The 12,589-nt window shown below is 45.7% G+C and overlaps 1 protein-coding gene across 1 annotated transcript; it reads left to right on the top strand.

The window, feature by feature from the left end:
* Positions 1-439: 439 nt before the first annotated feature.
* On the top strand, positions 440-5,368 carry DUSP6 (dual specificity phosphatase 6). The gene is made up of 3 exons (XM_085046251.1): positions 440-1,371; positions 1,973-2,410; positions 3,831-5,368. Exons 1-3 carry the CDS (start codon positions 969-971, stop codon positions 4,136-4,138), a joined length of 1,149 nt encoding a protein of 382 aa, XP_084902377.1. The 5' UTR covers positions 440-968; the 3' UTR covers positions 4,139-5,368.
* Positions 5,369-12,589: the final 7,221 nt, after the last annotated feature.

The raw sequence follows: 12,589 nt of genomic DNA, 5'->3' as shown, positions 1-12,589 counted from the left end.
ACGCCCTAATGAAAAGTCGGGCCACGATCAGCGAAGGGGAACTGGGGGGAACACCGTCGGCCCCCGAGGGGTATGACTTTGGTAGCGAAAATATGGAGGGAGAGAAAAGAAAAAGTGCCATTTGCTCCGCCGGCTGCGGCGGCCGCCCCGCGGCTGGTGCCGGCGGAGGGAAGGGGGGAGCGCCGGGCCGCGCCCCCTCACCTGCCCCCGCCGCCCCCGCCCGCCGCGCCGCGGCTGCCGCTTGTTTGCACTCGGCTTATCCGGAGCGGAAATTCCTTTCCGTTTTTGTGAATGACAAACTCATTAACGATTCATCAACACAACCTGTTCCAGCCGGCCCGTCGCCGCGGCAACAGCCCCTTCCGCGCGCCCCCATTGGCTGCGCCGGAGAATGTATCCATTGAGCGCTGCCGCGGTTGTACCCATTGAGGAGCCGCCGGGCGCCGGGCTGCGCGGGGCCGCGGCCGAGGGGCGCTGCGGGCGCCGGCAGGGCAGCACGGCAAAGCAGGGGAAGGGAAGGGGCACCGCCGCCGCCGCAGCGATTCCATGCTGAGCCGGGGAGCCCCGCTCGGCGGCACGTTAATTGGATTTCATTCACTCGTGGCGGAGGAAAAGCCCAAGGGCTCGGGCGGCAGCGGCGATTAGGCAGGTTCATTCAGGGATTCACTGACAGAAAAAAGAGGAGACAGGGCAGGCTGGCTGCGCGCACGCAGGCACACACACACACACACACACGCTCTCACACTCACACACACGCCGGGGCCGGGGCTGCTCCCTCCCCGTGACTCCACCGCCGCCCGGCGCGGGGGAAGCGGCGCGGGGGGCGCTGCGTGATTCATTTTCCTGGGGCGGAGGGAGAGAAGTTGTGCGGAGTTAGAGGGGTGCAGCCCGCCCGCCGAGCCAGCCGCATGCCTCTGTGAGAGAGAGGGGCGCTTCCAGAGCACGCTCCGCTCCCCCCGTCCTTCCTCATGCTAGATACGTTCAGACCCGTCCCTTTCGCGTCGGAAATGGCGATTAGTAAATCCGTGGCGTGGCTGAACGAGCAGCTGGAGATGGGCAACGACCGGCTACTGCTGATGGACTGTCGGCCGCAGGAGTTGTACGAGTCGTCCCACATCGAGTCGGCCATCAATGTGGCCATCCCCGGCATCATGCTGCGGCGGCTGCAGAAGGGCAACCTGCCCCTGCGGTCCCTGGTCGCCAGCAGCGAGGAGGACCGGGAGCGCTTCGCCCGCCGCTGTGGCACCGACACCGTAGTGCTGTACGACGAGCACAGCCGCGACTGGAACGAGAACACGGGCGGCGAGTCCGTGCTGGGGCTGCTCCTCAAGCGCCTCAAAGATGAAGGCTGCAAGGCATTTTATCTGGAAGGTGAGAAGGAACGCCCAGGGTTGGGAGAGAGATCTGTGCCTGGGGCCCGGGGGAGCCGAGCCCCGTGGATCTCTGCCCGGGGAAGAGGGCGAGGGGGATGCGGTCTGCAGCGTTCCCCGGGCAGTGCACTGAGGTGCCAGGAGAGCACCAACCTGGGTAGGGGCCTTTTCCCCCTGCTCCACACCTTCACCCCCCCCCCCCCCCCCATTCCCCCTTATCCTCGCTTTGTTTAAAGAAACCTTGATATCTGAAATCACTATGGCAGCGTGGGGAGGACAGGGCTAACGGGGATTCCGGCATGAGCCTGGCAGAAGGAATTGCTGCCGCGACACCTCTCCAGAGGTCCCCGCAGGGCGAAGCGGTACAGAGCTTTAATCTTGAATGTGCTGAGCCCTCCGCCGCAGCGGACGATTTTCTTAACCCTTCCTTTAAGTTAGTCTGTCTCCGTGTGAGTGTGACAGTTTTTTGCTTCTTTGGGATAAAGGAGCTCGGGAGAGTGCAAAACAGACGTCCCTTTGCAGACAGGGCTGTACCAGGGAAGTAAGTCGACATGCCATCTTATATCAGGTTGCATTTTTCTCCTCTTTGCTTTTCTCTCCAGGTGGTTTTAGCAAGTTCCAGGCCGAGTTCGCCTTGCACTGTGAAACTAACCTAGACAGTTCGTGTAGCAGCAGCTCTCCTCCTTTGCCAGTCCTGGGCTTGGGAGGCCTCCGAATCAGCTCCGATTCATCATCCGACATTGAATCTGACATTGACAGAGACCCCAATAGTGCCACCGACTCTGATGGCAGCCCTCTCTCCAACAACCAGCCTTCCTTTCCGGTGGAGATTTTACCCTACCTCTACTTAGGCTGTGCCAAGGACTCCACTAATTTGGACGTTTTAGAAGAGTTCGGCATTAAATACATCTTGAATGTTACTCCTAACCTGCCTAATCTCTTTGAAAACGCCGGTGAATTCAAGTACAAACAGATCCCGATCTCTGACCACTGGAGCCAAAATCTGTCTCAGTTCTTTCCTGAGGCCATCTCCTTTATAGGTAAGACCCGGTTACTTGCTAACAGCTATATGTCAAGAGACAGGATTGGATATCTTTTGCAGAATCCGGGAGATTTCGGGCGAAAGGCGGTAGCAGCATTTATGGCAGTCTCTGGGGGATGCCCCCTTTTCTGATTTTAAAGCCGGCTTAAGTTGAGGGATTGTTGGGGACTGTTTGGGGGGTTATTGAGAAGTACCGGTGAATTGTAAGTGACCTCTGCAGGGCTGCAAAGGCATACCTGGTTTGTCTGGCTGTGGAATTCCTCCTTGAATCGTTTCTGTTGGAGCTGGGGACTGAGCTCTGCTCGGGTTGGGGGATTTTCTTAAATCACTTCCTGGTGGGTGTTGGTGGGGGTCAAATGAACCTGAGATTGATGGCTTATTTGACCTTTTTTTGTTGATGTTGAATTTGGGTTTTTCTTGTTTGTTCGGTTTTGCTTTTTTTCCCTTGAGGTTACTGAAGATCAGTATAATAAAAAGAAACTATCTGGGAATCTAACTTTAGCTTTTAAATGCAAGTTATTCATAAGCAGTGTCCCTGGCAAATGTATAGTCAGAGCTTTAATTAAATCTCGTGGTAATAATGATATACCTCTCGGGCTCGGTGCCTCGGTCAGCTGGCCCTCAGACATTACCCGTCAGCCCTGGAAACCTGTACCCTTGGGCCCCAGGAGTTCTGGTTCAAATTTGCGCTTTCCTTCGTTTCGGGGAGGACCCAAATCGCCCCATCGGGGTGCGTTGGGGTGGGCATTGCATTATTTGTTGGGAAGCAGTGCTGTAATTCGGTTGAATGATACCGGTAATAGTGGAGAATGTAGGTAATCTGAGCCTAGCAGGAAGAAATGTGGGCTGGAAGCCACAAAGAAACTAATCTCCAGGCATTGTAATGCATTTCCTATTACAAAGGAACCCATTTTCAACCAATGTTGACATCCTGTTCCTCCTAATGGGCTGTCCCCTGTGACTTCCCTCATTCTTTTAAAATGCCTGAATACCTCCATTGTTAGCTGCACAACAGTTGGAGAATAATTTAATAGACCTTTGCAGTCTGCTGGTCTGTATAAAGCCTTTCAGTGACATATTGCAGGATTTCCATGCTGGGGCAAGGGGACTGTAAGAATTTAAAGGCAAATCTCCAGGAAAAAGCATGTCTTTCAAAACTGACTTTTAAAACAGTGTCATGCAGCATGTCCTGCTCCCTTTGTCTCATTCTTAGTTTTCTCAGCTCTTGGACTTGGGTAGTAGGGGGAGTGGATTCTCCTCTTGTCCTGGTTTTAAGCTGCTAAAGTTAACTCTTGAGTTGCACTGCTAGCCACTGGGATCAGAATTGTACTTTCTTCCTACTTGATACTAATCTCATTTGTGTTGAGATCAGTTACCAACCCCCCGTCTTATGTGTCCTTCTCTGCCTCTTTGTACAGATGAAGCGCGGGGGAAGAACTGCGGCGTCCTGGTGCATTGCTTAGCAGGGATCAGCCGCTCGGTCACAGTGACAGTGGCCTACCTCATGCAGAAGCTGAACTTGTCCATGAATGATGCCTATGATATTGTCAAGATGAAGAAATCCAACATTTCGCCCAACTTCAACTTCATGGGTCAGCTGCTGGACTTTGAGCGGACTCTGGGACTGAGCAGCCCCTGTGACAATCGAGTGCCGAACCAGCAGCTGTACTTCACCACCCCTTCCAACCAGAACGTCTTCCAGGTGGATTCCTTGCAGTCCACGTGAGCTCCCACCACCTTCCTTCTCCTGTCCATTTCATGGGATCACTCCTCAATGGTTTCTCTTTGGCAGTGATAAAGAAATGCAGCTTTCTCTTTTTCTGGCCTCTGCTATTAAAAAGCAGCTGCCAGTGCAGGCAAGGAAAGGTTACACAGTATGGGATTGGCTATAGCAAAGGGAGGGAATGTGGCGAGCTCTCTGGGCAGGACCGTGGTGACCAGGCAGCAGGTGGGCAGTACGTTCATCCCTGCTTGGGCAGTAGCCAGGGTCCGAGGACTTCCAGTGCAGTAGGGTGAGGTTGGACAGGTTGGGCACGTGTTCTCTAGAGACTGGAACTGTCCTTCTGCCCTCTCTGCTCTCAGATCTGTGACACGCATCTTTGTCTTCAGTGAAGACTGGTTATTTTTGTTTGTTTGTTTGTTTTAATTTAGAGGAGCCAAAGAAAGAGATTTCAGCTTAGTGTATTTGGAGTACTTGTTTGCTGGGAGCTTGGTAGTATTCTACTTGATCAATGTAAATAGTTAACCTTAAATTGATTTGCATTTTTTTTTTTTCTTAATTCACATGTACTCAAGAAATCAATCCAAGGGACACTTGTGTTTTTGTTCTTTTCATAAATTCTGCTTTGTTTGTTTGTTTGTTTTAATTGCAAAGAATATATTTGCAGCATGCTGAATTTTACTGAAGCAGGCTTTCCATGAGGGAGAAATGGCAATGATGAGAAGTTTGCAAATCATGTTTTGTGAGCAAGTAGAGTCTCTTATTTCATATATCTTTCTTTTCCTTGTGGTGATTTTTTTTTCTCATGCTTTTGATGTAGGTTCCATATGATATATATACATACACACACACATATATATATATTTTTAAATTAAATTAATTTTTTGCCTTACCTTTTGTAAATAGATCATCTGGGAGGAGGTTTGTCTTTGAATGCGAAAGATTTTTTGATCACTTTTTAAAACTTTCAGATGTGCTAAACAGTGCATTACCTCTGTACAAATTCTTCAGGGAGCTTCACCTCAAATGCAATATTTTGCGTCTTTTTTTTTTTTTGTATAAAACTGGAAGTATGTGCGAGCATTTGTACCTGTGTGTACGCACAGTGAATCTGCACATGGCTGCCAATAAGGGAGAGTCTAATCCATGGTGTAAAAGTTTTAAGATGGAATTTATTATAAGAATGTAAAACCTTAAATTATTAATAAATAAATAACTATTTTTGGCTATGGAGAAGCTGGCTGGTTTATTCCCCCTTTCCCCTCTGGTTGTGGTTAATTGCACATACACATATGGTTATGTTTAAAGGTAATGATTGCTTTCAATAGCTTTTGTACATCCCCTAAGACAATAAAACCTTGATTTCTCCTTTGGTCCACCGGTGCCTAAACGAATAAACAGTGAATGTGCTGGATTCTCATCTTGCTTTGGTGAAGACAGTGCTTTTGAAGTCCTTTAGGTTAATTGCAAAATATTCCAGCATCCCTTTGCTATACTAGGGATGCACCTGACTCTGGGCCATAATGTTTTTTATTCATTATTATTTTTTCTTTTATTATTGAGAATAAGGAGCTGCTGTTTTCTGGCTTTGTTTATGAATTTTGGTCACTCTTTTACAGATGCCAGGAGATGGGTTCATGCTCTCCTTAGCTACCTGGCAGGAACTCATTTCACAGAGATTCATCACCAGTCTTCAGCCTGTAAATGATTTTTCTGTTACCATTCAGCCACCTTGCAACTTAATGAAGGCAAGGAGGAAAAGTCTCTATATACCCTTAGTCACTTCATTTCCTCTTTGGACCCTTCAAGCAGTTCTGTCTCTGCAGAAGGAAAAAGGGGGATTATAGCGATTGCAAAATTTCCTGCTGCAACTTATATTCATTAACATCCTTCCTGATGATAACTGTCCCAAGGTAGGGTGGTGCCAAAATCCGTGTGCAGTACCACAGTGAGGGGCTGATGCTGCAGCTGGGGCTGTCTGCTGAGTTTCTGCAGAACTCCTGGCAGCCAAATCACATTTGAAGTAATTTTAGAAACTGCAAGTGTGTGAAATGAAATGCAAACAAAACATGGGAAAAAAGTGAGTCAGTGTCTCATGCAGTAGTGGCCTAGATTGAGTGCATAAACTGTGAAAGTAGAAGTGGGTTGCAGTTAAACTTGGCTTGTGCTAATCCAGTTTTGAACGGTTTCCGCTCTTGGCATTCCCTACGCTGCTCTGTTCAAAGTGGAGATTTGCAAGCAGCTCTAGCAATTTCCTGTCCAGCTGCAGCTCAAGTGACTCCCTTGTTTGTTTTTTTTCTTTTCTTTTTTTTTTTTTTTTTTTTTTAATATGGTCTGTGGATAATTTTAGCCAGTTTCCTCTTTGTGGATTATTAATCTGCTTTCCTTGTAGAACCTACATAGCTGTGTCCCTACTGTTCTGCTGAAGTTAACAGATGGCCTCCCCGCCACTTCCTCTCGTTTCGCTTTGGGTTTGTTGTCAGGCCACTTCTGAAATTAATAGTGTTTTCTGGCCGGCTGCCACAGGCCATTACCACAAAGGGGAAGTAACACATCTGAATAGCAGGAAGCCGGGCAGGGTCACAGCGTGAACTGAACCTGTTGAGCGCAATCAGACCTCTCCCGTTTGGCAAGTGTAGGGCTCCTCTTCCCTCCCCCCTTTTCGTATGCCTTGCACAGAGAAAGGGCTGACACCAAATGCCTCAGCTGTTTGCACCGGGTAAATATTTCCGGCTGCAGAAGTTGTGAATGTTAGTTGTGACTAGGTGCCCGCTAAGGTGAGGCGGTAAAGAGCAGTGTGTGGCTGGGCAGCCCAGGGGAGGAGAGCCTTGGCTTTTTTTGCAAACTGCTTTGAAAAGTTAATGCTCACAAGGGCTTCCTGCTTCCTTCCTGCTGCACCGAATGACTAACACCAAATGGGTACTTCTGCAATTCATCATTTCTTGTGACAAGCAAGCACAGAAGAGCAGCTTTGCTCACACACACACACACACATACAGCAGTCAGGCTGAAAACTTGTTCCAGATTTTTCCTTGAGCAAGGCCTGAACCAGGGCTGTTTCAGAACCCTGGCTGAATTTGAACCAGGACTGGGTGAGAGCAACTTTGGTCACAGGCAACCCCAAACTACAACTGGTTACTAACCCAAAACCTGGTTCAATGTTTTTGCTGGGGCTGTTCACAGTCATAGGCTGGCTCTGAATTACAATTGGTTTGGAGGAAAAGTGATGAGGGTTCTTACCAGCAATGCTCACCCTCCTCCCACAGAGGTTCCCAAATAACTCTCAGCATGATGCAGGCAATGGCTCATTCTACATCAGCACTTGCCAGCTTTTCTGAGGCAGGGCTCTGCTTGCTTCTGCAGTGTGTGTCCTGGTCACTCCATCTAACCCCTCCCCAGAACTTGTTTCAACATAATTCACTTCCTCTATCCCCTTTCTCATTTCAGTCCTTGCTGGGATGGGGCAGAGGTCTCAGGCTTCTGAGGGGTTTGTCAGCTATTGCAGCTCCTCAGCTGGTAAAGTAATTTGTAAAGAGTAGAATAAATCCTTTGTGCCTGTAGGGACAGGCCTGATGTGTACAGGAATTAAGGGGAGAAATGTACCCTCTTTGCAGCTAACAGAATCACAACCTGCTTCTTCATATTATAATGTAGTAATGTGAAGTAAGGAAATCCTTCAGACGCTGTGGAGATACTAGGAAGGAAAACTGTACTCTTAGGAGTGATTAGAGCTTTCTCACATGACCCATCTCTACCTTTAATGCAAAGGACGAAATTATGTCCTGTGGCATCCATGTCCCATTTGGTCTGGTAAGGCCAAGGTTTCTTTTTGTGTTTGGGTGCACATTTTGCTTTCCATTTTCTGTGCAATAGCAACATGTAACTCATTGTGCTGGTTCCCCATCTTGCATTTCCTCTTTCCCATTCACACCCTTTCAAACTACTCTATGCCTCGCTTCAAAACATCCTAACTCCCTCTGGTTTTTGTTGTAGTAGTCATAATTTGCTCATTCTCCATATTCTTCCTTGTGCTTTTTTAATGCTGCCCTTCCTCCTATGCATTCTAATTTTCCACAGGTCTTTTTCTAAGCTTCATAGTTTGACTTCTCCTTTGTTTTCTTACCCTCTCTCTTTTCTGTTATTCTCTTGCTGTTTTCTTCATATTTCCTAAATCAACTCATCTTTCTGCTGGCTTTATGCCTACCTGCTCCTCTTTGTTTTCACAGTGGAAAACAGATTGAGTCTCATGAACTCAGTCAGTTGAAGTGAGTTATAGAAAATGTATATTTGAGAGGAAAAAGTAAGTATATACTACTCCTGTCCTCTTGCCACTTCCTAGCAGATGACATTATTTCTCATCTCTGTGCCCTGTCTCTGTATAGATTTGTCTCCACATGGCTTCCCTGGGTTCTCTCTGTAGCTGCTGCTAACAGGGAAGGCAGGCATGAGGAAGCAGCGTTTCCTTTGGGCCTATCCAGTGTCAGAGGGCACTGAGTCCCCATTTGAAGAGAGGGGAGTGGTGAGGAAAGCAGGGCGAGACAGAAAATGAGTCCAACAAAGGCAGCTCTGCTATCAAAACTGAAGCTGGGCTTAACAATCGTGTCTGGAGAACATTTCTTCAGCTTCTCTGAAAAGCTTATCCAAAATTTTTTTCCTGTTGAGAAGCATGATGACACTTTATTCAGAGCTCCAGGAAAAACAATTGTATGTGAATGTTTAAACAAAGCTACAGCTTAAGCCCTCTCTCCACAGAGCTATAAATCACCGAAAGCTTTGCCTGAGTGAAGATGGTGGAACAAATTGCTAAGCTCAGTTCGGTGCCCCCCTAGACCCTGGGTGTGCATGCTCAGCATTACTCAGTTACCCCACAAACACAGGGATGGGGCCAACCCCCTCCATGGTGTAGCAGCCCACATGAGGGACTCCTGGGACTTCAGTGAGATGCTGCATTCAAGGAAGGTCTCAGTTTGCTCCAAATGCCTCATCGCCAAAAGAAAATAACGGCTACCCACTAGTGTTCTCTCATGGTGTGTGATGACTTTGGCTTGTACAAACTCTGCCCTTTCCTTCCCCTGCCACAGCCAGAAATGGCAGCATCATACGTCTCCTTTCTTCATTGCCAAATTTGAGAGATAAGCATGTGCTGTAACTTAGTAGATAGTACAGATAGAAGGCTGGTATGGGAGCTGCCCTCTTTTGAGTGAAGTGCTTGTCTCTGTAAGGAAAGGAAAAAACTGTGTTAGATGCTTTCTGTTGTTTGTTATTGTAGGGATCTGCAAGCACTGAGGGAATTTTGAAGTGCTCACAGCCATAGTTTTCCTCATAAGGCAAAGATGAAGGATGTTGACTTACCACAAACACAAGGAGATGATTATCAGATGGAAAGGAGGGGTATGGAGTCTGCTTAGGAAATATTTCTTAATGACAGAAGTTGCATTCAGGGCTATATTTGAGAGATGCAATAGAAAATGCGCCCTGCTCTCCTTCACAGCTGCGATCCCCAGGATGCAGGAAGCGCGCAAAAATGCTGGCATGCTCCCATCCCTAAGGAGTTCCAGCACTGTCCATACCAGCACAAAAATGATGTTACATGGGAGGTCTGTTTGCCATAATGTGGAGACCATTGTGAAGCACTTTACTCATTTTGCCAGAGACACAAGTGTTTTGCAAAGTCCTACTACCAAGATCTTCCACCTTCCCAAAAGGGCAATGTACTTGCTTAACTTCCAGGCTTTTATTTTAATGAGCTTTTCTGGTTTTCTGTCAAAACCATGTTTTTGGGCATTATGGAAGTCTATTTTTTCATCTTTTTTTTTTTTTTTTTTCTTGCTGACCTCAACTCTGTAGGGAATAAGTTCCCATCTGCATGTGAAGCCATTTGAAAAATGTTTCTGGCTGACACTCATTTTACTCAAGGTGAAAGTTCTCTATGGTTTGAAAGTGGCAATTTTTGCCTTTTGCTGGGAAATAGCATCCTACCAAAACCAGACTGGAAGAGCTGGTACTTAGTATTTGTGAACAGATGTTGTTCAGTAGGTACATTGGACACCCAAATGATATAAATCAGTATAACAGCAGAGACTACCAGTTAGGCTCTGCCGCAGGTGGGTGGTCATAACACTCTTGAACCCCTTGAAGACATTATCCGCCTCTGTTTGGAGACCATTAAGGACATAGGTGGGGTTTTTAGTTCCTTTTAGTTCCTTTTTTCCCCTGCAAACGGTAAAGTTACAGTATTCTGAACTAGATATAGAGCTAGAAAGTCAAGATGTCTCAGTGTGGTGAGAAAGAACTTTTTTTCTTATTTATAAAAAGGGACAAGTTTAGTGTCCTGGAGACCTACTAACATTTAAAAAAAGTCATGATCACTGAGACTTCAGCTATTGCTTAATTGATTAAGATTTCCTGTGTTATCAGTGGTCTAAATTGCATTTTCTGTGTCAGTATTTCTACCAATGAATTTGTTTGAGAGGTTTCTAGGCCAACCTGGCTCTTTGTGAAGAAACATAGCACAGCACCTCTCATCTCGGCTGAAATTCAGCCCAGCACAGAACTGATATTCCATTTAAGCATTAGGACTTGAGTAGCACTTAGATTCTGTATGGGATTTTTTTGTTATAAATAAAGACAAAATATGTCTGATTTCTTGAATATGAAACAGGAACAACAAATTAGGCTTTCAGATACCTTTACAATACTTCACTTAGGTTTTTTGGTTTAGTGAAATTTTGCAGGCTACTGTATGTGAAGAAAATATTTTTTATATTTGCAAATTGCTGTCAGAGCAGAGAGTAGACAAGGGCTATTATTAATGTGGACCAATTCTTCTTCTTAAAAGAATTTTTTCAGATGTTTACAGCTTTGCTAGACTTTGTTTGGACTTGAATATAAATGCCTCAGGCTGGTCTAAAAAGATGAAAAGAAATTAATATCCCTCTGAATATGTCATCCTAAAAGACTTGGCCCCTTTTTTCTCAAGAAAATCCCTTGTTTTTTGTCTATGTAACAAGATCTGTTACTGTTTCCTTGAACATCCTCAGCTTTCTATGCCTGGAGGAAGGAACTTTAAATCTGGCAGGGTGTGTTGAGAATGTGCCTGGTGCTGCTCCCCTGAATAGCTCCTCTTGCCCAAGATTTGAGCTGTTGGAAGATGGTGATTTGAACATGCCAAGTGACTGAATCTTAATGAGCAACTTCCTTTATAAGTTAGAAGGGATAAAATTTAGGTGCATTAGCCCTTGGTGTTGAGCTGCCAGCCCTGCCAAGCGGAGACAGCATAGCCCACTCTGGGGAGGGAGGGGATTTGTGATGCTGTGTCAGTGAAGTAGAGGATTGTGCAGTAAGTCTGCCCCAAAACTGTTTGATTTGCAGAGCTATACTGTACTTCTGTACTTAAGCAGCACCAATCACAGCTGCCTCAAACATCCCTTCACTGTGCAGTATAAATACTTTTTACATCCCTGTTTTCCCTGAACAAAATATTAATGGGACCAATCAACTAAGAACAATTTTGGTGTTAGGCAGAGAAGAAAACACATGTCAAGCGACAGAAAGCAGAGCACCTTGGTGATGTTGCCGGAAAGACAAGAGATGAGAAAATGTAGTTGTTTCCGGGGTTCGTTGTCAGTTAAATTTTGTCTGTGTCGAAGTGTCTCAGGTGGCACCTAGGTGTATAAGTTCCTCTGTAAGATTCAAAGTGTTTGACATTGCAACCTCAGTGATATTCTTCTAATAGTGTTTTTACTTTATGCCAGCAGTAATATTTCAACCTCTCTGTTGAGGTCTAAATGAATGACATTCTTATGGCTTTACACAAGAGTAGCAGAGATTACACTCAAGCAGTGTTTGTTATTACAGTATTAAGATTTTAAAAGACTCTGCCAATCATGGTGAAATAAAATAAAATTAAGGGGTTTTTTTTAGTTGTTGGGATTTTGTTTGTTTCATTTGTTTTTTTGTGTTTCAAAGTGTATGTAAGTTTCCTTTGGCAGGGATTTAATCATCTAGTATCTTTGTAGAGTACCTCAGCTAATGAGAGCTGGTTACAGCTATGGGATATTATTGTGATGTTAATAATAAACATAATAATTTTCTGAGGTCAAAAGAAAATTTCCTTTTTCCCTGACTCTTGCACAGCTAGGTACAGTGTGTAACTTGACTTAAATGATGTTCATGTTGTTATATTCCATAATTACCCTTCTACATCCTTGGATTGCTGAGTCTTACTGCAGAGTTTAGTCAGATAATCCTGGTCAGTAGTTATTCAAATGCTTAATCATTGGCAAAATCAGATGCTGGAGCATTCTTTTGGCTGTGAAAACACACTGCACACTGCTGGCTGCATAATAATTGATAATATCCACTACTGACTGAAGAAGCTAGGGTTTCTTGGGCAGGGCAATTGCTCACATTACCAGAGATTTCTGAGTTAACTGAGGAACTAAATGCTCTTTTATT

The sequence above is a fragment of the Lichenostomus cassidix genome, chromosome 1Aa (genome assembly GCF_008360975.1).
Source record: "Lichenostomus cassidix isolate B80296 chromosome 1Aa, HeHo_3.0, whole genome shotgun sequence".
NCBI lineage: Eukaryota > Metazoa > Chordata > Aves > Passeriformes > Meliphagidae > Lichenostomus > Lichenostomus cassidix.
Note: the sequence above shows the minus strand (reverse complement) of the source record. Positions and strands in the feature narration are given on the sequence as shown.